General features: G+C 41.7%; 2 protein-coding genes across 2 annotated transcripts in view; both read left to right on the top strand.

Annotated features, from left to right (window-relative positions):
- The first annotated feature begins 914 nt into the window (after positions 1-914).
- LOC117734779 (vesicle-fusing ATPase) lies at positions 915-19,512 on the top strand. Its single transcript, XM_034539045.1, has 21 exons — positions 915-950; positions 1,120-1,137; positions 5,727-5,812; positions 7,503-7,602; positions 7,748-7,787; positions 8,408-8,574; positions 8,675-8,782; positions 9,443-9,518; positions 10,001-10,156; positions 10,970-11,169; positions 11,242-11,407; positions 11,792-11,866; positions 12,732-12,919; positions 13,483-13,578; positions 13,685-13,841; positions 14,337-14,470; positions 14,599-14,745; positions 16,028-16,162; positions 16,585-16,698; positions 17,506-17,561; positions 19,491-19,512. Exons 1-21 carry the CDS (start codon positions 915-917, stop codon positions 19,510-19,512), a joined length of 2,277 nt encoding a protein of 758 aa, XP_034394936.1.
- Positions 19,513-22,737: 3,225 nt separating this feature from the next.
- The window catches only part of LOC117734510 (thyroid hormone receptor alpha), a 69,712-nt gene continuing 67,781 nt past the window's right edge, over positions 22,738-24,668 (top strand). The window contains exon 1 of the mRNA XM_034538562.1: positions 22,738-23,067. The gene's annotated coding sequence lies outside the window, so the exon portion shown is untranslated. The remainder of the gene's footprint in view (positions 23,068-24,668) is intronic.

Raw genomic sequence — 24,668 nt, forward strand, 5'->3', positions numbered from 1 at the left:
AATGTCTTACTATTCATTTAATGTAGTCATAATATGCTTTCGTAACTTATTTTATGAATTATATAAGCTGTATGATTTTATTTAAAGTCAATCCCTACCATGCTTTCACAATACGCAGGTGCAAAGAGATACAGTACGCTGAATTAAACATGAGCTTTTATTGATTTCTCCGTTCCTCAGAACTTTAATTAAAGAGCTTCCTTGAGGCGAAGGTAGACACACCTCCACTCGGAAAATGGAGCAGGAAGTCAAACAGGGAATTCCTGCAGAACAACTGATGTTAACATGACTACCTGTTAAAAACTTTAAAAAATGTATTTGCTTCTGACACTGTTCCACTACATGTGATTTCTTGTCTGTTTGAGCATGCCGACTAATGCAAACTGACCCCGTCCTAAGCGCCCTAACAATTCAACGATACTCAAAGCAATAACAGGACTAGCACTGGTGTAAATCACTGCCAATCTCACTCCATGATGGAAGTCAATCACAAATGATGGATTTTCAAATGTAATCAACCTGATTGCCGGATATTTTTTATTTATTATGGAGGCAAATTTCCATAAAGGCATATCACCGTAAAGGTTCCCATTCCCAGTACATGGTCACATTGATGACACTTTCCCCTCTCAACCATTGACAGTTCACCCATCGGGTCTCTATTATCCATGCCTCGTCCCACAATAAGACAGCTGTCACTTTGTCTCTATTGTGGGGAAGAGATACAAGCTCATGATAAACATAACAGTGTATGTTTGGCATGGCACCCGCATCATCCGACCGCTACAAGAATTGGGGTGGCATTTAATTCATTCGGCAAAAAAGTGACAGAAACAAAAATAATTGTTTTCTGGTTGAAAAAAGAAAGAAAGAAAAAGGTTTTTGAATCCAAACCAACCCCAACTCTGGTCTGCATGCGCTTGACACCATCGCTGGTGATCTCCATTATGGTGAGTGTGGCTTGCATGAGAGAACCCAGACATCTGAATGAAAGTTGGATATGCACCTCAGCCCCAGCTTGCTGCTCTAAAGCCCCCCCCCCCCCCCCCCCTCCCCCCCCTCGTCTCAAATACTGTCTTCTGTCCTCCCTCTCTGCTTGCCCACGCTGGTGCCCACAAGGTCGTAATATTTTTCAAGGTATGTATGGATACACATCAGTTACATTTGTGTTTGTATAGCGGACGCTGCAGGCTGAAATCCATAGGCAACGATGCACATTGCAACACCCCTGGAATGTCTGGCACTATTGCAATGCAGTGAGCTGGTGTCATGTGCTGACTGAATGTAAATGCTAACTAATTAGCATCCATTAATCAACTCCCCCGTCTATCTCGTCATCTCTCACGGAAACGCTTCGTCTCTGAAGCCCCGAACAAAATGGATTTGTTCATTTAAGAGCTCCCGTTTTGGTTCAGGAGGCACGAAGTCTGAATACTGAATACATACATACATACCCAGGGAGGTAGATTGGGCTTATAGCGCATTAGTCGTGTTTTGCTAGCATCTAAGAATCTTAAATGTGAAATGAAGGTGTATATTGTAGAGATTTGGTCATTATGCAGTGGAAAGAAACAAAGCAATTGAACTTATTTAATCCCTAACCTTACTTCCTGTTTGCTTGGTTGTCTGTAAAACTGTACGCTGTCGCAAAGACAAAAGACAGAAGCTGCATCGAGGACGTCGCAACAGTTTCAATGGATTCCAGTGATGAAAGAAACAAACCTGACTCCCTCCCAACTCGTCAAATAATGTGTAAAGCTGTGGAGCTCCACGAATCCCTCCACAGTCAGTTAGTGGCCGTTATGACGAGGGTAAAGGAGGAAGTCAGGTGACCTAGTGCACAACGAGGAGGTTGGGTTGGAAGACAGACGTGATTTCACTTTCAGTCTATTTCATTATCTCATTATCTAGTTGCCTCAGGTTTTAAATAAACCGTGTTATGATACTTTGTTTTCTAGGGTAGCCTAGATGGGACACAGTTTACAGATAACCATGGCAATCGTGTGTTTGTATTCCAAGTATTTCATTTTACCGTTGTTCTTAACTGCCCTCTATGTCATCCTTATTGATTTTTGTGCCAAATTGCCGTCCCCGCTGAAAGCAACATTTCACATCTCCATTACAACAACATGTTTTCCATTATGTATCACATTTATATCGCGTTCCACAGGGTAATTGTTTTTTAATGTATGGCTCCTCCTTTTTAACAGAGAATGGGTTGGCTTGATGGTCTATGATAATATTTGAGATAATTGCAAATTAATTTCAATCATCATACTAAATAGGCAACGTTTTAATTTGTTGGGGTTTATTTATTTATTTTTATGGGACTGATGTTAACAGCAGCAATGTAAATAAATATACTCTAAATATTCCAGGGTTAGCTCGACAGATAATTAAGACCCGCAGTCCCAAGACAACCAGTACGTTAACCAACACATTTATGAGGTGATGATTGGTCAATAATGTGTTTACAGCTTGTTCCTCTGTTTCGTGTGTGGCCACAAGAAAAGAAAAGAAAAAATTAGTTTACCTTAGATGATACATTATTGACAAGTTATTATACTATGGTGGACATTGAATTCACATCTTAAAACTCAGTCAAAACTATTTTTACAAGAGGTATATATTTTTTTAATCCTCTTCGGATTAAAATCCAGAACGAAATGACATTTATTATGAGTGAAAGACCCCTTAAAGACTTTGGATCATACTACGGGGAGCAGCTGATGTGGGCACCGTGCCAGCATTCTAGTGATAGTCTCTGATTGTCTCTGTTCTCTCCTCTATATCTACTGTCTTCTCATTTCACTATGTATAAATACACAGTTAGTATATATATAGTATTTTGTACACTAACATATATACAGTCCAGAAACCACCACATTTAACGTATACCTCGTGGTTTTCAGAAACGTACAATGCCAACATGTCTTCTGGTTGCTTTTACACGTGATTGATTATTGATGACAATGTATCTGTCAACAACAAGTAATGAACTTAAAATCTAGTTTTCCACTTTGTTTCATTTTATACACCAGGTGGCTGTAAAATAGATACAGCCTGAGCACTTATCAGTGTTTTAGTCAACAGTACGGTCATCATTTGTGTATTTTTTTTTATTAGCCAAGTAGGATTACACCTACAAGGATTTGAGATTATGAATGGATTTGGTAGAAATCTACGAGGGGGCATTTGACAAATAATTGGTTGGTAACCAGATTTTATTTTTATGTGGATCTGGAATTCCTTCTGTGAAACAGCCTTCGTTGTCTATATGGCTTCCCTCCTAATGAGGAAGCCTCACAATACAGCTTTCTGTGCTATTTTTGTGCAGAGGCTGCAGATGTGCAAGTTGCAGAATGCTCTGACTAAGATGGATATTTGTTTAGATGCAGCTTTATGGATTGACACATACAGTTCACGCTCAAAGAAAGATAGGGAAAGTTGGTACCCTCACAGCTGTACGTTTTTAATCAATATGTTTATAATACCAATGTATACATGTGACAATACATAGCGATGAACCTACAAAGCATTATCCCATTAATCTGCAGCTCTCCCTCGGCCTTACGGAGAGTTTCAGCTCATTGTTTATCTGATTTTATCTGTTTTGTCACTCTCCCCTTTCAAGAGGTTATGAGTGAAAAAGCTGCTGCATGCTTCCTGCTCAATAAACCGCTGACAGACACACTTAACTTAAGATAAAAGAAACTGATACTTCCTGCAGGACTGGGTGGAGACCAAAAACAGCTAAAAGAGGGAATATTGGACTTAAAATGCCCAAGGAAAGCTGAATAATAAACATTTTGACTTTCTATCAATCAATCATTTTCATAAACAGGATTTAACTCATTCGGTATTTCGAAAGCAGATGCCAAATCCTTTGTCTTGAAGCTGCCTTTTTTCCTTTTTATGTTATTGTTAGCCACTTTCAAAGCCCCTAAAACAGCAACAGACCTCTGGACACAGACTTTTACATTTTAGTCCCATTTGACTATCATTAGATTATTGTTAATAATCATTATTTTCCTTTGTCTGTCTGGATTCAAATGCATTTTGTATTTTTTATTCGTGCAAAAAAACGGGCGTTATGTTGCTCTCATAAGGAGTAACCTTTGCCGCCTTGCAACGATTAAAGCCCGATGTATGGTCTGAGGCGCTGTCTGATTGCTTAATGCAGTGACCATGGTTACCACTTGCAGCGATGTGCATTGGAATGTCTCTCTCTGCTGAACCTTGCAGCAGATTTTTTTATGAACCTTTCTTATTGAGCTGCAGAGACCGTTGTGCTGCCGAGGCTTTTCAATTCATACCGAAATGAGAACATGGCAGTGTGTCCTTGTATTCGACCTTCATCTTACTGAACCTGTACAATACTTGAGACTCCTAAAAGATAAGGAAGTACAGTCTCAAGTGGAAAGCCATGGGCATAAGGCAAATCAAGTGGTGAATCAATAGGTTGTATTATATGACCTGGATCCCCATCCTACTTAAATACATCTACAGAAGTATGATGAGCAAAATATCCTTAAAGCATCAAAAGTAAAAGTATTCATTCAAACTGCAGAAAACAACCTCCCTATACTTTCAGGTGTCCAGAGGAATTACTTCAAATGAATGCTCTGTAACTGGATGCCTAAATAAGCAACTGTTTGCCAGCACATTCATCTCATCAACTTGAAAGGTGCATGATATGTCCGCCTTGTGTTTCCGCTGCCTCTATGTGGACAAAAATATAGTTATGCAGGGTTATGTTGCTTTTTTAGTTATGCGACTGGAATATATGTAGTAACTGCGGCTGTCAAATAAATCTAGCGGGGTACAAGAGTTCCCTCTGAAATGCAGTGAAGTAGAAGTATGAAGTAGTATAAAATATATAAATAGTTACGTAAAATACAAGTGCTTGAAAATTATACGTCAATAAAGCACTTGTTATCTCAGCCTTTAACATCTGGAACGGAGTTATGTCATGTGATATTAATATACACTGTAAAACGTCATGCAGGATTTTAGTGGAATCAACATTGTTGTTATTACCATAAGATACATTTGTTAATTCAACTTTTTATCATGTTTTCTTATAAACATGAGTTCTTCTGACTTTGACTTGGTATGATGAGTGTAATGAGTTGTGCTGCTGAGAGTTCACTCAACTCATTCATTTAAGTGTCTAAAGAAACATCATCAGCATATTAGCAGACTTCCCAGCATGCATTCTTTTTTAAAGAAAAAAGTCTCCAGAGATCCCTCTTTTTTGTAGTTTCAAGATAAATATGAGGTGAACTTGCTGTATGTTTCTAATACAAGTTGAATTAAATCATGGTTGTTTGATAATATTAATAATAATAATAATAAAAACAATGTGCACCCGAATGAAGGGTGAAATTGAATAGCTACAACATTCTGTCTCCATCATATCATAGGTCAGACTGTTAAAAAACCTGCACATAGCACAAACTTTGCAGTAAATTGTTAATGCAGAGAGTGAATATTGTTGTTAATTGTAAGAAACAACACTCATAAGGATCGCGTTTCTTACCAGGCAGAATATATAACTCTCATCCCCATACTGCTCTCAAATGTTCAAATAACATTTCACTTAAGATGAAACTAAATAAAAACTACTGATCCTTCCAACCGCTTTGTGTCAATATCTTTTTTTAATGTTTGCTCTTCGTCTCCTCCACCCCTCCTCCCCCTCCTCCTCCTCTTTCTCTTCGCAGACCATGCAAGCGGCGCGATGCCCGACCGATGAGCTGTCGCTGAGTAATTGTGCCGTGGTGAACGAGAAGGATCTGCAGTCAGGACAGTGAGTAATATCATTATGGCCGATTCATCCGTGCCTTTGTCAACACCGGCCTACGCACCGGGGCATCTCCCACCACCCCACCCCCTCACCTTATCTTTCATCCAGAAGGTCACGGTCATCAATCTGATACGAGGCTGCCGGATATGCAGCGTGTGATCATCGTGATTATTTCGCTGGATATTGTAATAATGATAACCAGAGGTGCGATAATGAAACCTCTAAATTAAGGTGCAAACAGTTTGCGCATCCCCCCCTTTTTCAGTGTTTGCATTATTTTGTTCCTATCAGGACATTTTGTGCAACTGGGAAAAAAAAGCCTTTCCACTTGTCTTTGCATGACAAACACGCCAGAGGTCATCGTGTTTCTGCTGCACTTTATCTTTTAGTGTGTTGAAGCAAGGAAGGTCGCTATAGTAAAAAGTAATGTAGACGAACAACAGCTGGGTTTTCATGCTCATTGTTACGTAAATATGAAAAGAATAACACAAAGAATAAAGACGATCGTGCCACCAGATACTATTGGTAATATACATTTGCACACATTAGTATGCCGACCTGTTAGCATTTTAAGAATTAGATGTAAACTATTGATTATCCAAACGAATAAAAGCAAACATACTTGTTTTCAAGTGGGAGCCTCACGACAGATCCTTAAAATAAATGTGTTATCCGGCTTTGTCCTACATTTTACTGCCATGGCAACGGCTGTCTTGTTTTTATCATTCATTGCCACCAAGCAGCAATGTTGTTGCCACCAGTAGGACACTGTGCGTGATGATTTCAGTCGAGAATAACCTCTTTTTTTCTTCAGGTTGAACACTGTTGTCATTATTGTAAATATCTGGTCATGAGCATATGCAGATATTCATAGTAATATTTAAGACGTTTCTCTCGTAGCCTAGTAACAAGGTAATACTTTGAAATGAAGGTGTTAAATACCCACTGCAATGATGTCATGCAACGCGCTCCTCCAGAAAGATGTTTTTACTCAAACTCTGACTCGTAACAAACTGTCTAGATGAGACATGTATGTGAAGGTGCCTTATGTGAGAAGAAAGCAGTGATATCCTAACAACCGTCGCAGACTACGTCAAAGATGCCAATTAAATGGTTGTGCGTGGTCTCTACACACACACACTGATATGTTGGTGGCTTTCTTTCCTCACCTCCAGAGAGGTGATCAGTATTGTGTTGTCTATTATGAGTTACACAATATTGTCATCCCAGAGTACGCCATTCCATCAATAGTTGGGAGAGACCAACCCAGAGCATAAAGGAGACTGGATAGTGGACTCATATTTGTCAGCTGGCCAGAAACAAAACTCTAAATACATGCTAATGTAGCTTTAGGTCTGCTGGATGTATACAAAGCAATAGTTTGCAAAGATGTAAAGCATGTCATGGCCCAAGAATAATCTGCTTTAATAATCGACACAGCTACTATACCATTAACATACCAAAGAAAGGAACAATAGAAACAGGGGAGTGAAGGTGAACTTGAGGTTAAACCATAACAATGGAGTGGAAAAGAACATATCAGACCATCAGGTCCAATAATTGGTTTTAAGATGAGGGAGCAGTGTTACATTGCATATAGCAGTTGCATCGATGACAGTCCTGTGCAAAGCAAACATTTTTTTTATAATGAAACGTGTAATAACCAGCGTCCGTCTGTCTCCTCTCTCTGCAGACATGTGACGGTGAAGACCACACCCAACCACAAGTTTGTGTTCACAGTGACAACCCACCACACTGTGGCACCCGGGAGCATCGCCTTCAGCCTGCCACAGGTATACACAGACAGACACACACACACACACACACAGACACACATGCACACACACACACACACACACACACACACACACACACACACACACACATTAGCCTGCTGTTTGTCGTCTTTCATTATCTCTGTCTTTTTCTCTCTTGTAGAGGAAATGGGCCGGCCTCTCCATCGGCCAGGAAGTGGAAGGTACGACATTCTCGACATTCTCTCTTTGATTGCTGCAAAATGCTACTAACAGAACGTAACAGACGTTCGTAAGACGTCTTGCCATCATTGACATTAGCATTGACATTAGCGACCTCCATAGTTATTTAATTTCTGAAACAATGGGTCCAAGGTCGCCGTCTGAAATGACAACTGAAATTTCATCAACTGCCGCTAGCTAGCTTATTATTATTGTTTCCAGCTTACTGCTTAAAACAGCTTAAAACAAGAACCCTGTAATAATAAATAAGTACGCACTTACTTGGCTACAGACATCCAATGAAGAGCAGGACAGAGCTGCTAACATCAGCTTTCCACACGGTTGGGGAAATATTACGTCTATATAATATTAGCGATGTGCTAAACTCTGGCTTTTAATAAAGCAACATGCTAGGTAGCTACTGCAGGCAGCAAGCTAGGTCGCTGGATATGCTAACGTTTGCGTTATTATTCCGTTCCTTGCGCATTTTCTGTTTTTAGTTTTGAAAAGGCCAAAAGATAAACTCCAAACAGTCTCCTACTCTAATATGTAATCTAATGTGTGCTAATCTATACAAAATGTTATATTTATTTATATGCGTTCAATTCATCTGTCCCCCCAGTGGCCAACTACAACTTTGACAAGTCCAAGCAGTGCATTGGCGCCATGACAATCGAAATTGACTTCCTGCAGAAGAAGAGTACAGACTCCTCCCCCTACGACTCAGACAGGATGGCCGCCGAGTTTATCCAACAGTTCAACAACCAGGGCTTCTCTGTTACCCAGCAGGTAAATATCCCAGACACACACTGGTTTGGCTTTGCTCTTTGCAGTCCAGTGTTGCTCCGTAGGTTGTTTGATCATCCTCTTGCTCTTCTCCGTCTCTCAGTTTGTGTTTAGTTTCTGCGACAAGCTGTTTGGCTTGATGGTGAAAGATATCGAGGCCATGGATGCCAGCATCCTCAGAGGAGAACCGGCTTCTGGAAAGAAACAGAAGGTACACGGCCAGCATGCAGAACCTGAGGTTTATTTGGTTTGACATTAATCATCATGACCAGTGAAAGGAACAGATCAAAGCGTCACCATTCACATGCCTTTTTATTTTTTATTAGACTTTTGTTGAAATAGGTTATCCGCCCCGTACTGCTCAGAAAGTGTGTTTGTGTTATTATGACCTTATTTTTTTCTGAAAAGAACATAGAGGGACACCTAATCGTTTCCCAAGCATATCTTTCTTTCCCAATGAAAACATAACTCCGTTACTTCTAAACTGGACAAAAATGGCCCTCAATAATTAAACTCCAGGTGTTTACCTAAAGCTCAAAATTGAATTGCTTATGAGTAATAAAATGGTGCGGATATATATCGCCTGGGAGTCATGGCAGTAGAAGCATGACAGTGATTTATTGCGTTACACATTATTATAGCTATGCACATTAATTTGGAGGACAAAAAGCAGTCACAAGCAAAAATGCACACGTTCAGAGAAAATGTTCTTCCAAATTCAGAAATGCTTCAAATACCTCAACATATAAAAAGAGAAAACTCAAACAGCGGGAGACAGGCGTTCAGAGTTGGTGTAAAATAGAAAAATAATCAGGAGTGATTTGCTTCAATGAATGGAGACCGATTGTAACTCTTGTGTTTTCTCGGGCAGATCGACATCGGACTGATGGTGGGCAACAGCCAGGTGATTTTTGAGAAGGCGGAAAGTTCATGCCTCACACTAGTTGGTAAGTTCCTTATTTTACCAAAATGGGATCGACCTCAGGATCCGGAATCTAAGATAAAGACAAAATCACAAAAATCAAAGCGGGAACTATTGTCAGCGGTGGGTTTTCTTGGCATCATTTGTCAATCGTAAGATGACGTTTTCAATATATTTCAATGTCCATGGTTAACCCAGGGTGCCGCATAAACAATACAAAAAAAAGGGGTGTGGAGCCATCATGCAACAGTCCCATATCTATTTCCTCTACTGGGCAGCAGTAAGAACTCTGCAGTATTCTCTTACGGATGCGTCAGCCTCCACAAAGTCTGCGAAAAAATAAAAGAAGAATTATAGACCAAGTTTTTTTTTTTTTTTCTTTATTTAGCTACAGAAATACTATTTTCCTTCCCATATGACAACAATCCCAAGACAATTTGGACAAATATCTTGGAGTCACTGTCTTTAAAAACATGTATCTGTGAGTTGCCCTCTGTCTTTTACCAGGTAAGGCAAAGACCAAGGAGGCTCGACAGTCGATCATCAACCCAGAATGGAACTTTGAGAAGATGGGAATCGGAGGTCTGGACAAGGAGTTCTCCGACATTTTCCGCAGAGCCTTTGCTTCCCGAGTCTTCCCTCCAGACATTGTGGAGCAAATGGGTGAGAACGCCTCTCTGTCTTCCCTCTGGTTGACTTTTCATCTACTTATTTCTGAGAATCTACTGCACGTCCGCCATCCTTTTACTGGCTTATTACGAGACTATTGTCACCATGTCTCTTTTATTCTCTGGTATTTATGAGGTTGTAACTTTCTCTGGCCTCATATGACATATAGTGTATGTAATTCAGGAACTTTCGTTCGCTATTTCGATTTATCTGTAAATTTATCTGTAAAAAATTGTCGAACCAACAAGAATGAAACAACAGAGGCTGGTGATCTCAAAGATTATCAATGTTTTTTTCTCATAAATGTACGACATATTGTACCCTCCCCAGGCTAAGTTCTATTTTATTTTTCTTCCCTACAATGGCCCCAATATGTCTTCATAGAAGGGTATTATTGTAAAAGTATATATTTAAATGTTTCTTTCCTTGTCATTTGGTTTGCATAACCAAACTTTGCTACTTGTTGTAAACTGCATATTCCCAGCGGTAGCAAAATCTAATATACGTTAACACAATGGAGGAAACTCACAGCGTCTTGTTTTCCCTTCATACACACACACATAGAGCGACACACACACAGACAGTAACTATTCCTTGATTGTATGATTTATTTTATTAACCTGGTTTCTTCTCATTCCGGCTCTTCAACATTAATAAATCTGTATCCTCTCCTCTATATGCTTTTTCCTCTGCCTTCATGTATTTCTTACATCTTAATCTCCTTTCTGATTCTTCTTGCACGTTTTACTCCCCACCATCTTCTCCCCCACCTCCCCCCCTCTCTCTTCCCTTCTCTCCCCCTCCCAGGGTGTAAGCACGTGAAGGGCATCATGCTGTTTGGTCCCCCTGGTTGTGGTAAGACACTGATGGCCAGGCAGATTGGCAAGATGCTCAACGCCCGCGAGCCGAAGGTCGTCAACGGCCCCGAGATCCTCAACAAGTACGTGGGAGAGTCTGAGGCCAACATCCGCAAGCTGTTCGCCGACGCAGAGGAAGAGCAGAAGAGGGTGAGGGGAGACTCTCAATGTGCTTCTTTGTTGTGTTCAAGTAAATAAAAAACTAACTCAACTTGTCTGCAGCTGGGAGCCAACAGCGGCCTCCACATCATCATCTTTGATGAGCTGGATGCCATCTGCAAGCAGAGAGGCACGGGCGCCAGCAGCACGGGCGTGCACGACACCGTGGTCAACCAGCTGCTGTCCAAGATTGACGGCGTGGAGCAACTTAACAACATCCTGGTCATCGGTCAGTAGCATCAGAGGGAACTGATCCCCCCCATTTATCCCCCTCGCTAGCTGTACAATATATTCTACGGATCGGTGACACGCACACACACACACACACACACACACACACACACACACACACACACACACACACACACACATTAAAAGCACACACTTGTGACCCATGCATGAGCATGCCAGAGCCCTGCTGGAAAAGGTGACGGTTCTTTGAAACGGGTCCCAGATTGTAAACGGGTCCCAGATTGTAAACCTCGCAGTGATATTTATGAACAATATCAGTTCGAGATGACATGTTATGACGATACAAATGCTGTCTTACAGCACAGCTCAGCTGTCACCTTTAAAGAACCCCTCTGCCTTCTCTCAATCTCTGTCTCTCCAGGTATGACCAACAGGCCTGACCTGATAGACGATGCCCTGATGAGGCCTGGCAGGTTCGAGGTCAAGATGGAAATTAGTGAGTACTACGGGACCTCCCTCTCTTTCTCTCTGTCTTGATCCGCTCGCCCCATTTCTGATACGAACAACTCAGCTTGAGACACTAACTTAACCTTTTAAGCCACGAGCCATTTTCTAGGTTTCTGCTCGAAATAACATACCCAAACTAAAAAGGGTGTATCTCTGCAACCACAAAGGCTATTTAAATAATGTTGGTGTTATAATAAAGGAAAACCATGTGTGCTTTAGTTCAGATGTGTGAATATTATTATGTGTTACTGGTTCTACGATATAAAATACATCGATGGATACAGCTTTTATGTGTAAATAACAAGTGAGTAAATGAGACCAGAAAACATCACTAGTCGGCCTCTACGGCGTTGCTGTGTCATGTGTCCACGGGCGGGGTGTTTGTCAGCTTTTTACTTCGGCAGATTGCATTCACGCTTCAAAAATAATGAAAGTGGTGTTCATTTGTGTAAAGATTATCTTGCTGAACAGTTTGCCACAGAGCTGATTTTCTGCAATAATTTAAAATGCAATGGAAAAATCTGACTGGCTTTTTGTCGACGGGACTAGTGCAGTCGTCATCCCTGCAGCACTCTGTATGCTTTTTTAATCACATCATGCCAATTAAGCAGCATGAAGTGTAAATGAATACAGTATGTGAATAGAGACCTCCATGTGAAGGCCATTTCACATTTTTATTGCCTCCTCGGCTCTTTCCCATCCTTCCTCCCTCCTTTCCTCGCTTCTTCCATTCTTTCATATCAACTCTGCCTCATCCCTCTCTCCCAATGACCTCTCGGCTCCTCTTTCCTTTCCATTCCCGTGTCCATCTTGTCCTCGCGACACCCTTCTCCTCCTCGTCCTCTCCCCTCCAGGTCTGCCGGATGAGAAGGGGCGTGTCCAGATCCTGACCATCCACACCAACAAGATGCGAGGCTACAACCTGCTCGCCCCCGATGTCGACATCAAGGAGCTGGCGGCCGACACCAAGAACTACAGCGGCGCGGAGCTGGAGGGGCTCGTCAGGGCCGCTCAGTCCACGGCCATGAACCGGCACATCAAGGTCTCTCTGCGCTTTTCCAATACTCAAAGCTTGCATTAGGGTTTGGTTGGAATGCCGTCGCATTTAGATCTCAAGATTGAAATGTGAAGAAAAAAAAGCGAATAAAATAATGTTGAAAGTCAAAGTAAGTAATTTGCAGTTATTGTAATAACAGTTGGCACAGCCAAATAGCGGTTTGCAGAAAGTAAACGTTGTAAAATTTGTCGTGCAAAGCATGGTGGGAACCGGGTCTGGTAAATACTTGAACACATATTAATCCCATTCCAAAAAGCAAAAGCCATGGAAATTAAATTCTTGTTTGACTTTGGGAATAGTAATTTAGACAAAGTTATCTCAAATTAAGGACTATTTACTCGCTTTTTATCTGGAGCTTTCGCCCAGTTCACCCGGCTCAGTTCTCATAACGTGACCAAATCCACTGAATTAACCCAGATGAAGTCCTAAATAAACAGACCTTGATTTAAAAAGCTTGAGTTAAAACGGTTAGGAAACTGAACTTTATAAAACCAGTGGGGGTCCCTTTGAACCTGACGCTGTTTTGATGCGTTTGCATTCTTCTCCAGGCCACATCTACGGTGGAAGTGGACATGGAGAAGGCCGAGAAGCTGCAGGTCACCAGAAGCGACTTCATGGGATCTCTCGACAACGACATAAAACCTGTACGTACCGGATCGTCTTACCGTTCATGTCCCTGACTGCAGAACACGGTTGAATGCTGTAACGTGTAAAAGGAGAACGCAGTTCCTGACACTGTTTTCTATCCAGGCGTTTGGTACGAACCAGGAGGACTACTCCAACTACATCATGAACGGCATCATCAAATGGGGCGACCCTGTCACTCGTGTCCTTGGTGACGGAGAGCTGCTGGTGCAGCAGACCAAGAACAGTGATCGCACACCACTGGTGGCTGTGCTACTGGAGGGTAGGAATCCTCACACACAGAGAAACTGGGCAAGAATACTTTCATGCACTATTATTCCAATCAAAGTTACATCAACTTGTTTTTATAGTTTTGCCAAAATTGCTGATAATGTCTGATAAATCCAATGAACTGAGTTCTGGTGGTGTACAATCATCCAGACCAGTGAGATCAATGCAAATATTTACACCGTTCAAATAGAGAACATTTGCAATTATGATTTATTTCAAGGCACCGTATTTACGATAAATGTGGTTATTGTGACCTCCCGTTTTAGACATGAACCATTTCAAAAGGTTTGTCTCTGAGTCGGACCCAAATCAAACACAGAAAGTAGCCGCCCACAGTACAAAGTTAGCACAACCCATAGAGGCTACACACACACACACACACACACACACACACACACACACACACATACACACACACACACACACACACGCACACACACACACACACAGTAAATTGTACACATCCTCTGCTCTCCCCACACACAAGGCCCGCCCCACAGTGGAAAGACGGCCTTGGCAGCTCAGATTGCAGAGGACTCGGAGTTCCCCTTCATTAAGATCTGCTCTCCAGACAAGATGATTGGACATTCGGAAATCTCCAAGTGCCAAGCTATCAAAAAGGTGAGCGCCGCAGAGGGTCAGCGAACAATGAGACTTTGTGTTTAGACAATAGCTTATGGAACTATTCTACCTGCCGGTGTTTCCTTTGTCCATTTCCTCAACCTTTTGCCCCCCCCTTCCCGTTTCAGGTCTTCGATGACGCCTATAAGTCACAGCTCAGCTGCGTAGTGGTGGATGACATTGAGCGTCTGCTTGACTACGTCCCCATCGGGCCTCGTTTCTCCAACCTGGTGCTTCAGGCTCTGCTGGTGCTGCTGAAGAAAACTCCACCAAAGGTTCATCTGGCACCCGAATACACATTGTTACTATTCTGTGCACCCTACAGCCGACCTTTTGTAACTCAACGCCTACTTATGATTGATGAAAAACAACAACAACAGAGGACACCCTTAAAGAAATGTGAAAAGAAAACAATGAGAACAACTAAACTGGCCTGTAAATATGTGTCATGCTGCTGCTAACGGCGGCAGAACACATTGAAATCATTCTTTTGATATCACATTTTTTATTTAGGTGAATTATTGTGTGTTCCCCTCAAGACAAAACAATAACTATCTTTGTATATTACCAAAAATCTAAAAAGTTAGACCTTTTGGCAGTACTGCTACGGCCCACTAGATGGTGCTCTGGCTGAGAATAGCTGCCACAAAAGACACATTGTCAACAAATCAACACAGAAAGGCCGAAACCAACAAAGAACAAATCTGACAAGTATTGTGTATGTAGACAGCCTGATATCTTCTTCCTCTGTGCCATAAAGCTCCATCGTCAGTCACTGAAACACATTATGTTGACTCAATCTCACAAACAGAATACCTGGACAATGGTTTCCAACCAAAGTGTCAGCAGGGGTCATGGCTTTGAAAAACAGAAATTATCTGTACCCAGTGTTTTTGTGGGGGGGTCTTTTCATTGGATTCCTTAACAATAAGAACGATATAGAATAACAACCAAATAATAATAACCTTCTTATTTTGCAGAGAATTACATTCAAAAATCTCATGTCTGTAGCCAATTATCTTTGTGTACAAAGTGTACAAACGACACAATGTAGCTTTGGGGAGGTTATGTGACTCACACCTTTTTTGGCATGGCACACTCGCCTGGCTTGACCTTTCCGACCCCTGTTTCTGGTCTTTATGCTAAGCTAGTCCAAGTGGTTGATGACTTTACCTTCATATTTAAACGACAGATATGAGAGTGGATCTTTTCATGACAATAAAGCAAAAAAGGCATGTTTCCAAAAATGTTGACTGTTCCTTTAAGATGACAGCTGCATATTATATAATAATCAGGCAATAACATTTTCTGTTTCAGTTTTGCCCTTTAACTATTATTATTTTATTTCTTTATGCAATAAAATGTAGCTGGAGACCGACATACATGTTCTTTTTAATTAGATCAGTAAAGGCTGGAACAGTATATCTGTTTATCTCACATTGACCCAACCATAACCTGAAATGAATGGGAAATCAATCTCCGTTAAAAATTGGCTTGCAAATTTGCCATGCGGTGCGATTAACAAAGGACAAAACCAAGCGTCCACTCCTCCCGCAGGGCCGGAAGCTGCTCATCATCGGCACCACGAGCAGGAAGGACGTTCTGCAGGAGATGGAGATGTTGGACGCCTTCAGCACCACCATCCACATCCCCAACATCTCTACCGGGGAGCAACTCGTCGACGCTTTAGAGGTACGAACCAACAATCGCACAACAATCCTATCACTTTGATGTAGTCAACGCATTTGGCTGCTTGAAAGGTAAAGAGACTCATGGTCCGCCCCCAAACATGGACACAGTGATGAGTGATGAGAAGGGCCGGCTCTTTTCGAGGTATTCACTCCTGTTTGCAGAGCGAAATAACCGGTTCCTCTTGGCTGATCGAGCTGTGGTGCATTACCATCCCCCGTTCTCAAGAGCACACATTCATGCACACACAACCCTGAAAAGAACCGACACTGTATCCTGTGTGTGTGTGTGTGTGTGTGTGTGTGTGTGTGTGTGTGTGTGTTAAAAGGGCTTGTTTTCATCGGCCGCTCCTTTTTTTATTTAGTTTCTCGGTTGGAGGTTTTGAAGGTAGTATTGAAGATCTAATGTCTTTGTTGTCTTTGCAGCTGCTGGGGAGCTTCACAGATAAAGAGCGGGCCAGCATCGCACATCAGCTCAAAGGGAAGCGAGTGTGGATCGGCATCAAGAAGCTCCTCGTCCTCATCGAGATGTCACTGCAGGTGAAGGACACTTCACAGAATATACTGCTTTATGTGTCAGGGTGTTAGACAGTAGGAAACTAAAGACAACAGGAATAAAACAGGACATGGTGACCGGATTACAGTAATTATTGAATTGCTGATATAAACTACATTTAATTTCTAGTTAAAGTCACTGTTAGCCCTTGTCGTACTTAAATCCACATAAAACCAGTTGCAACATTTTGTGAGCTTTAGAGGTGCCGATAGGTGGATTATATTGCCTTAAAGAAATGCGTCAACCACTAAATGGCCCTTTGTGTATCGATTACTCACCCCATCTTACATGTAATTCTTGAAGAAAACGTTGTTTTCCTCGAATGCCTGCACGGTGAAAGGACAAGCAAGAACCACAAGAAGTCTTGACGAATTGAAGTCAATGGGGGCCGCCTTAAACAACATCGAAACTATATCAAAACATCCGTTTAAATCTCATTTAGGGAGTTGCATTTAATTCACGCGCCTGTGTGCATGTTTGTAAATTGATATTTTAATAGTTTTGCTGTGAAGAGTGTCAAGACCTTTCTCCGTTTTGGGATTCTTCGTTCACCTTCGAGGCATGCGAGACAACTTCAAGAATTCAAGGTTACACAGGTTGAGTGAGGGATATACAGATGGTCCTTTTGGGGTAGAAGTATTCCTCGAGGACAGAGCAAAGTTAACTGTTTCCACCTGTTTTTCACTTCATGCTGAGCTAAGTTAACCGGCAGACCTTCACCCAGTCAGACCAAGCTACTGTTGGTTGTTTGTTTCGTCCAGACTCTTCACTCTCTCTCTCTCGTTCTCCAGATGGACCCTGAATACAGAGTGACCAAGTTCCTGTCTCTACTCAGAGACGAGGGGGCGTGAGTACAACCGCTCTGCACCAATCATTTCTATCGCTTACCCACAACTTCCATCAACTTAAACCCCCTTCTTTTATTCTCATCTCCATTCATTTTTACGTTTCTCCTTGTATCACCCTGTCAGTGTGTTCTCTTTAGACTCTTATGTATATTGTTATTTCTATAAAACACCATTTGCAGAATGTACTTTGAACACGGCTCAGTAATGTCATTCATAAGAACACATATTAATGAAGATAAGGAATCTTGTATATCCACACTGCACACACAGAAGTACAAACATGGCAGAAAAGGCACAAACTACTGACCTTAACAGCTTTATTTTTGCAATCACCAGGTTGAACGAAGGCGATCAAATCCGAATTTAAAGCTGTTGGTCGCTCTCGCTATGCACTGGTAAGGCCCTCAGCAAAGCAACGAGGCTAGTGCCTGATAGATTAGCAGTACTAAAACTGTAGCTGGGCAGTTAGCCGCTAGATTAGCATTTACACCTTTGTTTTCTTTTCGATTCAGGATTTAAATGGCAGTGGCAGCTTCAAAAGTAACTGTTTATGGTGTTTAACTTGGGAGATTGTATTTTGTTCACCAAATAAATGCAGAATTTCTGTCTTTCTAGTCTCGATAGCAAAATGGATTCCTACATGGGAATTTGTACCCTCCGTATATCTTACATAGTATAGTATATATTGGCCCCTACAGTTGACATTATCGTTCAGAATTTTTGTTGAGTTTATGTAACATGACATTCCAAATGCCATGCAGGCATTGCATTTTTTACTCCCCCGTCATAATCTTTTTTTTTTTTTACTGTTGTTAGCAATTAGCATTATAGCTCAATTGCATTTATTTCTGAACATGAGCGGTTCCATGGATTGTGAAGCATGTTGTTAGCATGTTTTAGCTTTTGCATTGTGGATGTCATCTTCAGTACTGCTTCTTAAGGTATAGGTTTCAGGAGTCGCTTGACCCAGCTCTTCATAAATTCAAATTTAGCGTACTTACAAGCTAATTAAGTGTTTACTAAATGGAGATTAACGCATGACTCAATTAAAATGGCTTGTACCACACAAACCATACACAAAAGCACAATTTACTCTACAAGCTCTACCATTTGTAAAGATTAGTTGTTGCTTATTATTTATATCCAATAACTGCCATGTGTGACTGTTTCATAGGTTACTACATTTATTGACTGTTAGCTCGCTAGCATATAACTCATTCAGATTAGTACATTTAAGGTAATATGTCCAATACAACATATATAACCTGGTAGTTGATCAAAATGCTTCAAAATGATCTCTAGGTAGCTCTGGGTTATCGTACTTACGAGTTACACGTTATCTCTGGGTTTTATAATCACAAGTTTCTCTCTACATTATCATAATTATCTCTGGGTTATCGTAATTCTTGTTATCTCTGCATTATCATAATTACGATGTTCACGTTATCTTGAGTTGTCTTCTGAAATCTGTTGCAATTTGGTAACATGGGAAACTTTCCAATGTCTAAAATGACACAGACTTAGCAGTACTGAACTTACAAATAGCTGGTGCAACCCTAACTTGGCCATATTCGAGTAGATGGCTGGAGTGGAAGCCAATGCAATCTTTTAAAGTGTATTTTTGGATGGTGTGTCTGAGGATTGAGGCTCGCCATGGCGTTATGGCCAGCATCGGTACACAGAATGAAGAGTGCATTAATCTTGAAAGATCAATGAGCGATGGTGCTCATCGCTGCTCTCTTCTTGTTTTATAGCCGGTTAAATCCTGCTCGTCATATTTTATTTTGCTCAAGACACCGCCCTGCGTGCTGGTGTTGTGTGAGTACACTGGAGTTTGTTGAGGGTTGCTAAAAAGTGGCCCTCTAGTGAAAGGAGTCTATTGTGGGCGAAACTGAACCAACACGTCTTCTGCTTTTTCCTCTTTCTAGTGACCGCAGCTTCTACGAGTAGAAGGGCCGGAGGAGTGAAGCAAACAAGATGAGGAAGAGGAGGAGAAAGAGAAGAGGTCGTCCTCTTGTCCGTCCACCTACTTAAATACCCACCTGGTCAAAGAGGGGAACACACGAGTCCCCTTCATCTCCGCATGTTTCCGTATAGGCAATATCTCTGTATCTCCGCCAACAACTTTACTTATTGACATATCACAGCAAACTACTGGAAGTCGTACTGTTAAACATCTGTGAAGAAATTGGAATAGATGATTGTAAAAAAAAAAAGAAAAAATAAAGAAAAGTGCTTTTTTTGTGCATCGTGCAAAAGAAATGACAAAAAAAAGCAATGTATGTTTTCAGCTGTAGTATTTGTTGTATTCGTTGCATACCCCCCCGCTGAAGATAGTACGATATGTATCCTCACAACCAACAATCAGAATAAACAGAGTACAACGGACACAAAACCCCGAAGTGTTTGAATATTTAAGATTTTAATCTATGAGAGGCTTTTCGTGAATATGTAGTGGTTGTATGTAAAAAAATTAAATAAAAAAAGCTGGTCCATGTGTAAATGTAAACCCTTCAAACCTACAGTATGTAAATCGTTCATGTTCTGTACATAGTATATATAGACAAAATAATTTAAACGATATATCAGAACGTTTCTTCTTCTTTATTCCTCCAGCCAGAGATGTTGACTTTACTAGGTTACTGTAATAGTGAGAGTAAATGTCGGATTGTCTGTGTGTCGTGTGCCGTTCGGTTCAGACAAGCTATATTGTAGCTACAACATCATCAGTGTTCAAGAGTTCTAAAAATAAGAGTTATTCTTCACTTATTACATCAACAAGATTCAAAACCAACAAAAAACCCTTTGGTACTTATCTCGGCGGTTCTTCGTGTGAACCCGAGCTTGTTTCTGTTTGTGTGCGTGGGGAACCAAACGCTGCATGTGTCGAGTGCTTCGGAGTGTGCGTGAGTGGCAGAACGTGCTGTTGAATGTGTGCATGTGTGTTTTAGTGTGTGACTGTGTGAGTGTGTGTGTGTGTGTGTACATTTGAATATAGGTTTTAGACAGTCGGTGGTTTATTCGTGTTTTTCTTTCTTTCTCATGTCATGTGTTTGGTGCTTATTGTCCAAAGTTCTTGTTTTGTTCTGACCATTGATGATGTGATTGTGTATGTGTGCAAGTGTGTGTGTGAATATATATCAACATGCAGATGTATTATTGCAATAAAAGGCACAGATGCACAAGAAAAAGGAACTCACAGCTGCTCGTCTGGTCTCATTTATTTATTTATTGATGGATGGATAGACGTGTGTATACGTAGGCCGATAAAAAATAGAATTGATTATTAGCTGTAAGAAGTTACTTGAGTATTTCCATTTTATGCCATACTTTACACTACATTTTAGAGGGCAATATTGCAAGTTCTAACCCACTACGTGTATCTGACCATAATCACTGCTGACTTGTATTCTGGTTTTACAGAATATGATCAGTTCATAAAGCAATAATAATAATACAGTAGATACCAATAACAAACAGTATTTAAAGTAAAAGGTAGAGCATAGCTCCTTATTTAGTAAACAGTTGGTAATAAGATATGTATAGAGAGAGAGAGAGAGAGAGAGAGAGAGAGAGAGAGAGAGAATCTGGACTGCAGAAGGAGATAATTGGTGCCAGCCTGCTGCCCTAGACCCTGGACCAGGAAGCAGGCAGGTAAACAAACATCCCTGCAGACGCATCACTTCCTGGACACCACCTGTTTCAGCGTCACCCCTTTGGGGGGCGCTACAGAGCATATTACGCCACACAACACCAAGAAGTCTGTGTCTGTCGCCTTCAGAATGACTGGCAGAGACCTACCTGTTAGTGGAGTGGGTGGTACTTTGAATTATTAGAATGCTGTTATTGACATTTGTTGTGGGGGGGGGTCACATCATTTGAAATGTGGCATATTTGGAGAGATACCATGTATTGGCTACTTACTTTTTAAAATATTAATCTATAACAACACATCATATGCTAAAACAACAATTTAGCAATATGTGTAGAATGATAGCCGTCAGTGAGCCTAAATGTAGTGGAGTTAATTGCCTACTTGTTCTAAAGTAAAATAGCATAAAATTAAAGTTGCTGGGGAAACGGGAGACGTTCCCCTTTACAGTTTTTCTCAATTGCTAAAACACTAAACCCATTGGCTGAACAAAGTTCTCAGTTGCCTGAACTCATTTAGCTAATTGTGCAGTCTGTTGTCAATACCTTAAACTATTTCACATGGTAAAACACAATTTGCAGATCTCACTTAGACTTTTCAGCAAAACTCTAAACATTCTCAGTCTCAAAACACATTCTGCACTCTAATGCACATGTCATCCATACTGGTAAACACAAGTGGCAACAATCAAATACAAATAGAGAAAACATGTCATTGATTAAACACAATCAAAATTGATCAAATGATGTGACACAACCCAATACGAGTGCTCTGGCCTGACCCAGCCCAAAGACAAGAAGAAGCATTGATGACATGTTGACTCCTTTGATTTTTGTCCCTTTTACTGTAGTATTGTATACTGTAGTATGCCTACAGTGCATTGTAGGCTGTATAATGTACAATAAACAAATTGTATTTGTTACAGTAATAGTACTGACTGCTCAATAGATTTTGACCGGTTGCAGGTTCATATCAACAAAGAACAAGAATTGCAGTATCACAGTGACAAAGGACACGTTTGTGAGATGCAGGGTATACCCTGCATCTCACATACTGTACAAATTGGGGTACAAGGAGGAGGAAGAACAAAATAAATTGCAAAGAGCTATAGAACATGTTTTCGTTCATGAAATTTAATAGTGTATATTATTTTGATCTATTTGTTTACGATTTGAGAGCAGTGTTTGTGATTTTGAGCACAGGTAATTCTGTTTAGAGGCGAAAGTTTCATTTTGCAAAAGGATTCAGAGGTTTTGTAAATAGTGCTTGGAGATTAGGTTTTGTGTTTACAGTTTTGAGAAAACGGGTGACCGTTTCAAGAAATGTGTCTTAGCAATCGAGAAAAACTGTAATTATCTTAGGGTCGCGAAATTATGCAACCCCCTCCCCGAGTTACCGCTCTCTGGCCGGTAGGGGGCAGTGCGCAGTCTGGCAACGAACCGCCTCTCTCGTAGCAGCTCCGCTTCTCCTGACCCGCATTCACCCGTACTGTACAGGCAGGAGGGGGCAGGGGGAGGAGGACCGAGCACACGGCACAGCAAGCTAATAAACGCCGGAGAGAGAGTTCCCCCTTGCAGACCGTGGCCATGGCTTTGGCAGTCCCTGACAGACACGGCGCTCCCGTCTCCTCACACCTGGTAGCGGACTGAACTGGGGGGCTAACACCGGGAGAAGCGTTAGCTACGCCGCTCGAGAGGGTCAGCCGCCTGGACTCGCTTGTATATCTCTACGTATCGTTTCTCTCTTTTTCCCCTCCTCTCTCTCCTTCTCCTCACGTGCTAATCCGTCTGTTCCTGGTTCACGGGCTTTATGTTGACGGCACGGGAGGCGGCTTCATATCAAGTCCAGCATTGGTGAGTGTGTCATTTTTGTTCTTCTTTTTTCCCCTTCGCACTATAGCGCAATGTACAGCGGCGGCTTCTTTACGGGGCGGCGGTGCAACGCCAGAGCCTGTCCTCAAGTCAACCCGGGCACTGCGCCTGTACTGTACAGGTTAAAGCTCGACTCGGTTGTTTCTCAAACAGACGCGCGGAGGTGAAGCGTTAAAGACCCGCTACGGGACGGTGGCCGGGGGCTTCTTCGCGTTAACCTATGTATAGGTTAACGCTGAGATATGCTCAAACCCATTTTGCCGTCGTTGTATCGATGCACCTGGGTCAGGTAAGTGCCCGGTTTGAGGTCCGAGAAACCTGTCCACCCCCCCCATCAACCATCACTCTGCCCCTACGCGGCGGGGGCGCGCGAGACGCGTTTATCCGAATGGATTCGCGAAGCTACAGAGACGTGGCTTTATGCCAACATATAGGCAGCACACAGGCTGCCATGTATGTGTGCTTCTTTATATGCACGGTCCTCCTGATTCGTGATGAGACTGCGCGGCCCCATTCCTCTGCTGTGGCGTAGCTAAATCGGTGTGTGTGGGTGTGGGTGGGGGGTGCAAAAAAAACAACCAAAGTGTGCCAAAGTGTATGTTTGAAATGCTCCCGGAGACTTTGAGATGAATCGTGCATGTGTTTCTAAAGGGACAGCACAACAATCTTAATGTGGTTCCCAGCCTATAGCTGCTCCCACAGGCTGAGGCGTGGTGTCACGTGTGTTGCAATATACACAGTGCCAGTCTTTTGAATTGTGTATGTGAAAGTGTTTTTTTAAGGTACAGTTAGAAGGGAGGTGTTGTGAATGATTTTAGTTATAACAACTGGGCCCAGAGCTGCAGCTCAAGGCAACCGGGGCGGAACATCAGAGAGTACATTTGAACTTCCAGTGTTCACATAAATAAAAACGTCCACACGACATGGCAACAGCAAAGGTTTCCTCTGCAGCTTCACATTTCACTTGTGGGCAAATCTGATGTTCCTCCTGGGGGAGGCGTGACCCCCCTCCTTTCATTTTGAGTCTTTTAAATCCTTGTCATTAATTCTCGAAACTAAAACATAATATTTCCCTGTAGCGAGACCCACACACACTTACCCAGGAAGCACTCTGGCTTGTTTACAAGAGTTTCCCCTAGTAACCCAGTTTTTGATTTTTGGTAGCTGGTGTTTTTTCATTTTTTTTCAGCGACCATTCCGAAGATCTAGTCGTCTTCACAAGTTTGATTCCCGCAGACTTGTTCTCTCAGAAGAGGGGCAATTTGTCTTGTTAACATTTTTTAACAAACCAATTACACAACACTAACTCCTAATGACTTGAATTAAAAATAAAAAACAGCAATTCATATTAGGAGGCATATGCCAACTGTCAGGATAAAACTAGAAAAATAGCCTACGCTTGCATTAATGGCAAACCAAAGAAAGTCCATGTAAAAGTACTCCATGCATGTATGTATGTATATATACATACAAAGCCATAATCTCTGCCTCCAGCCAGACATGACCTCTTTTGACGTATGTCGCTAACACCCTCCTCTCACCCCCCGGCCCTTCCCTTTTCCCATAGCACGCTGCTGCAAGGC

This window comes from Cyclopterus lumpus, chromosome 8 (genome assembly GCF_009769545.1).
Source record: "Cyclopterus lumpus isolate fCycLum1 chromosome 8, fCycLum1.pri, whole genome shotgun sequence".
Taxonomy (NCBI): domain Eukaryota; kingdom Metazoa; phylum Chordata; class Actinopteri; order Perciformes; family Cyclopteridae; genus Cyclopterus; species Cyclopterus lumpus.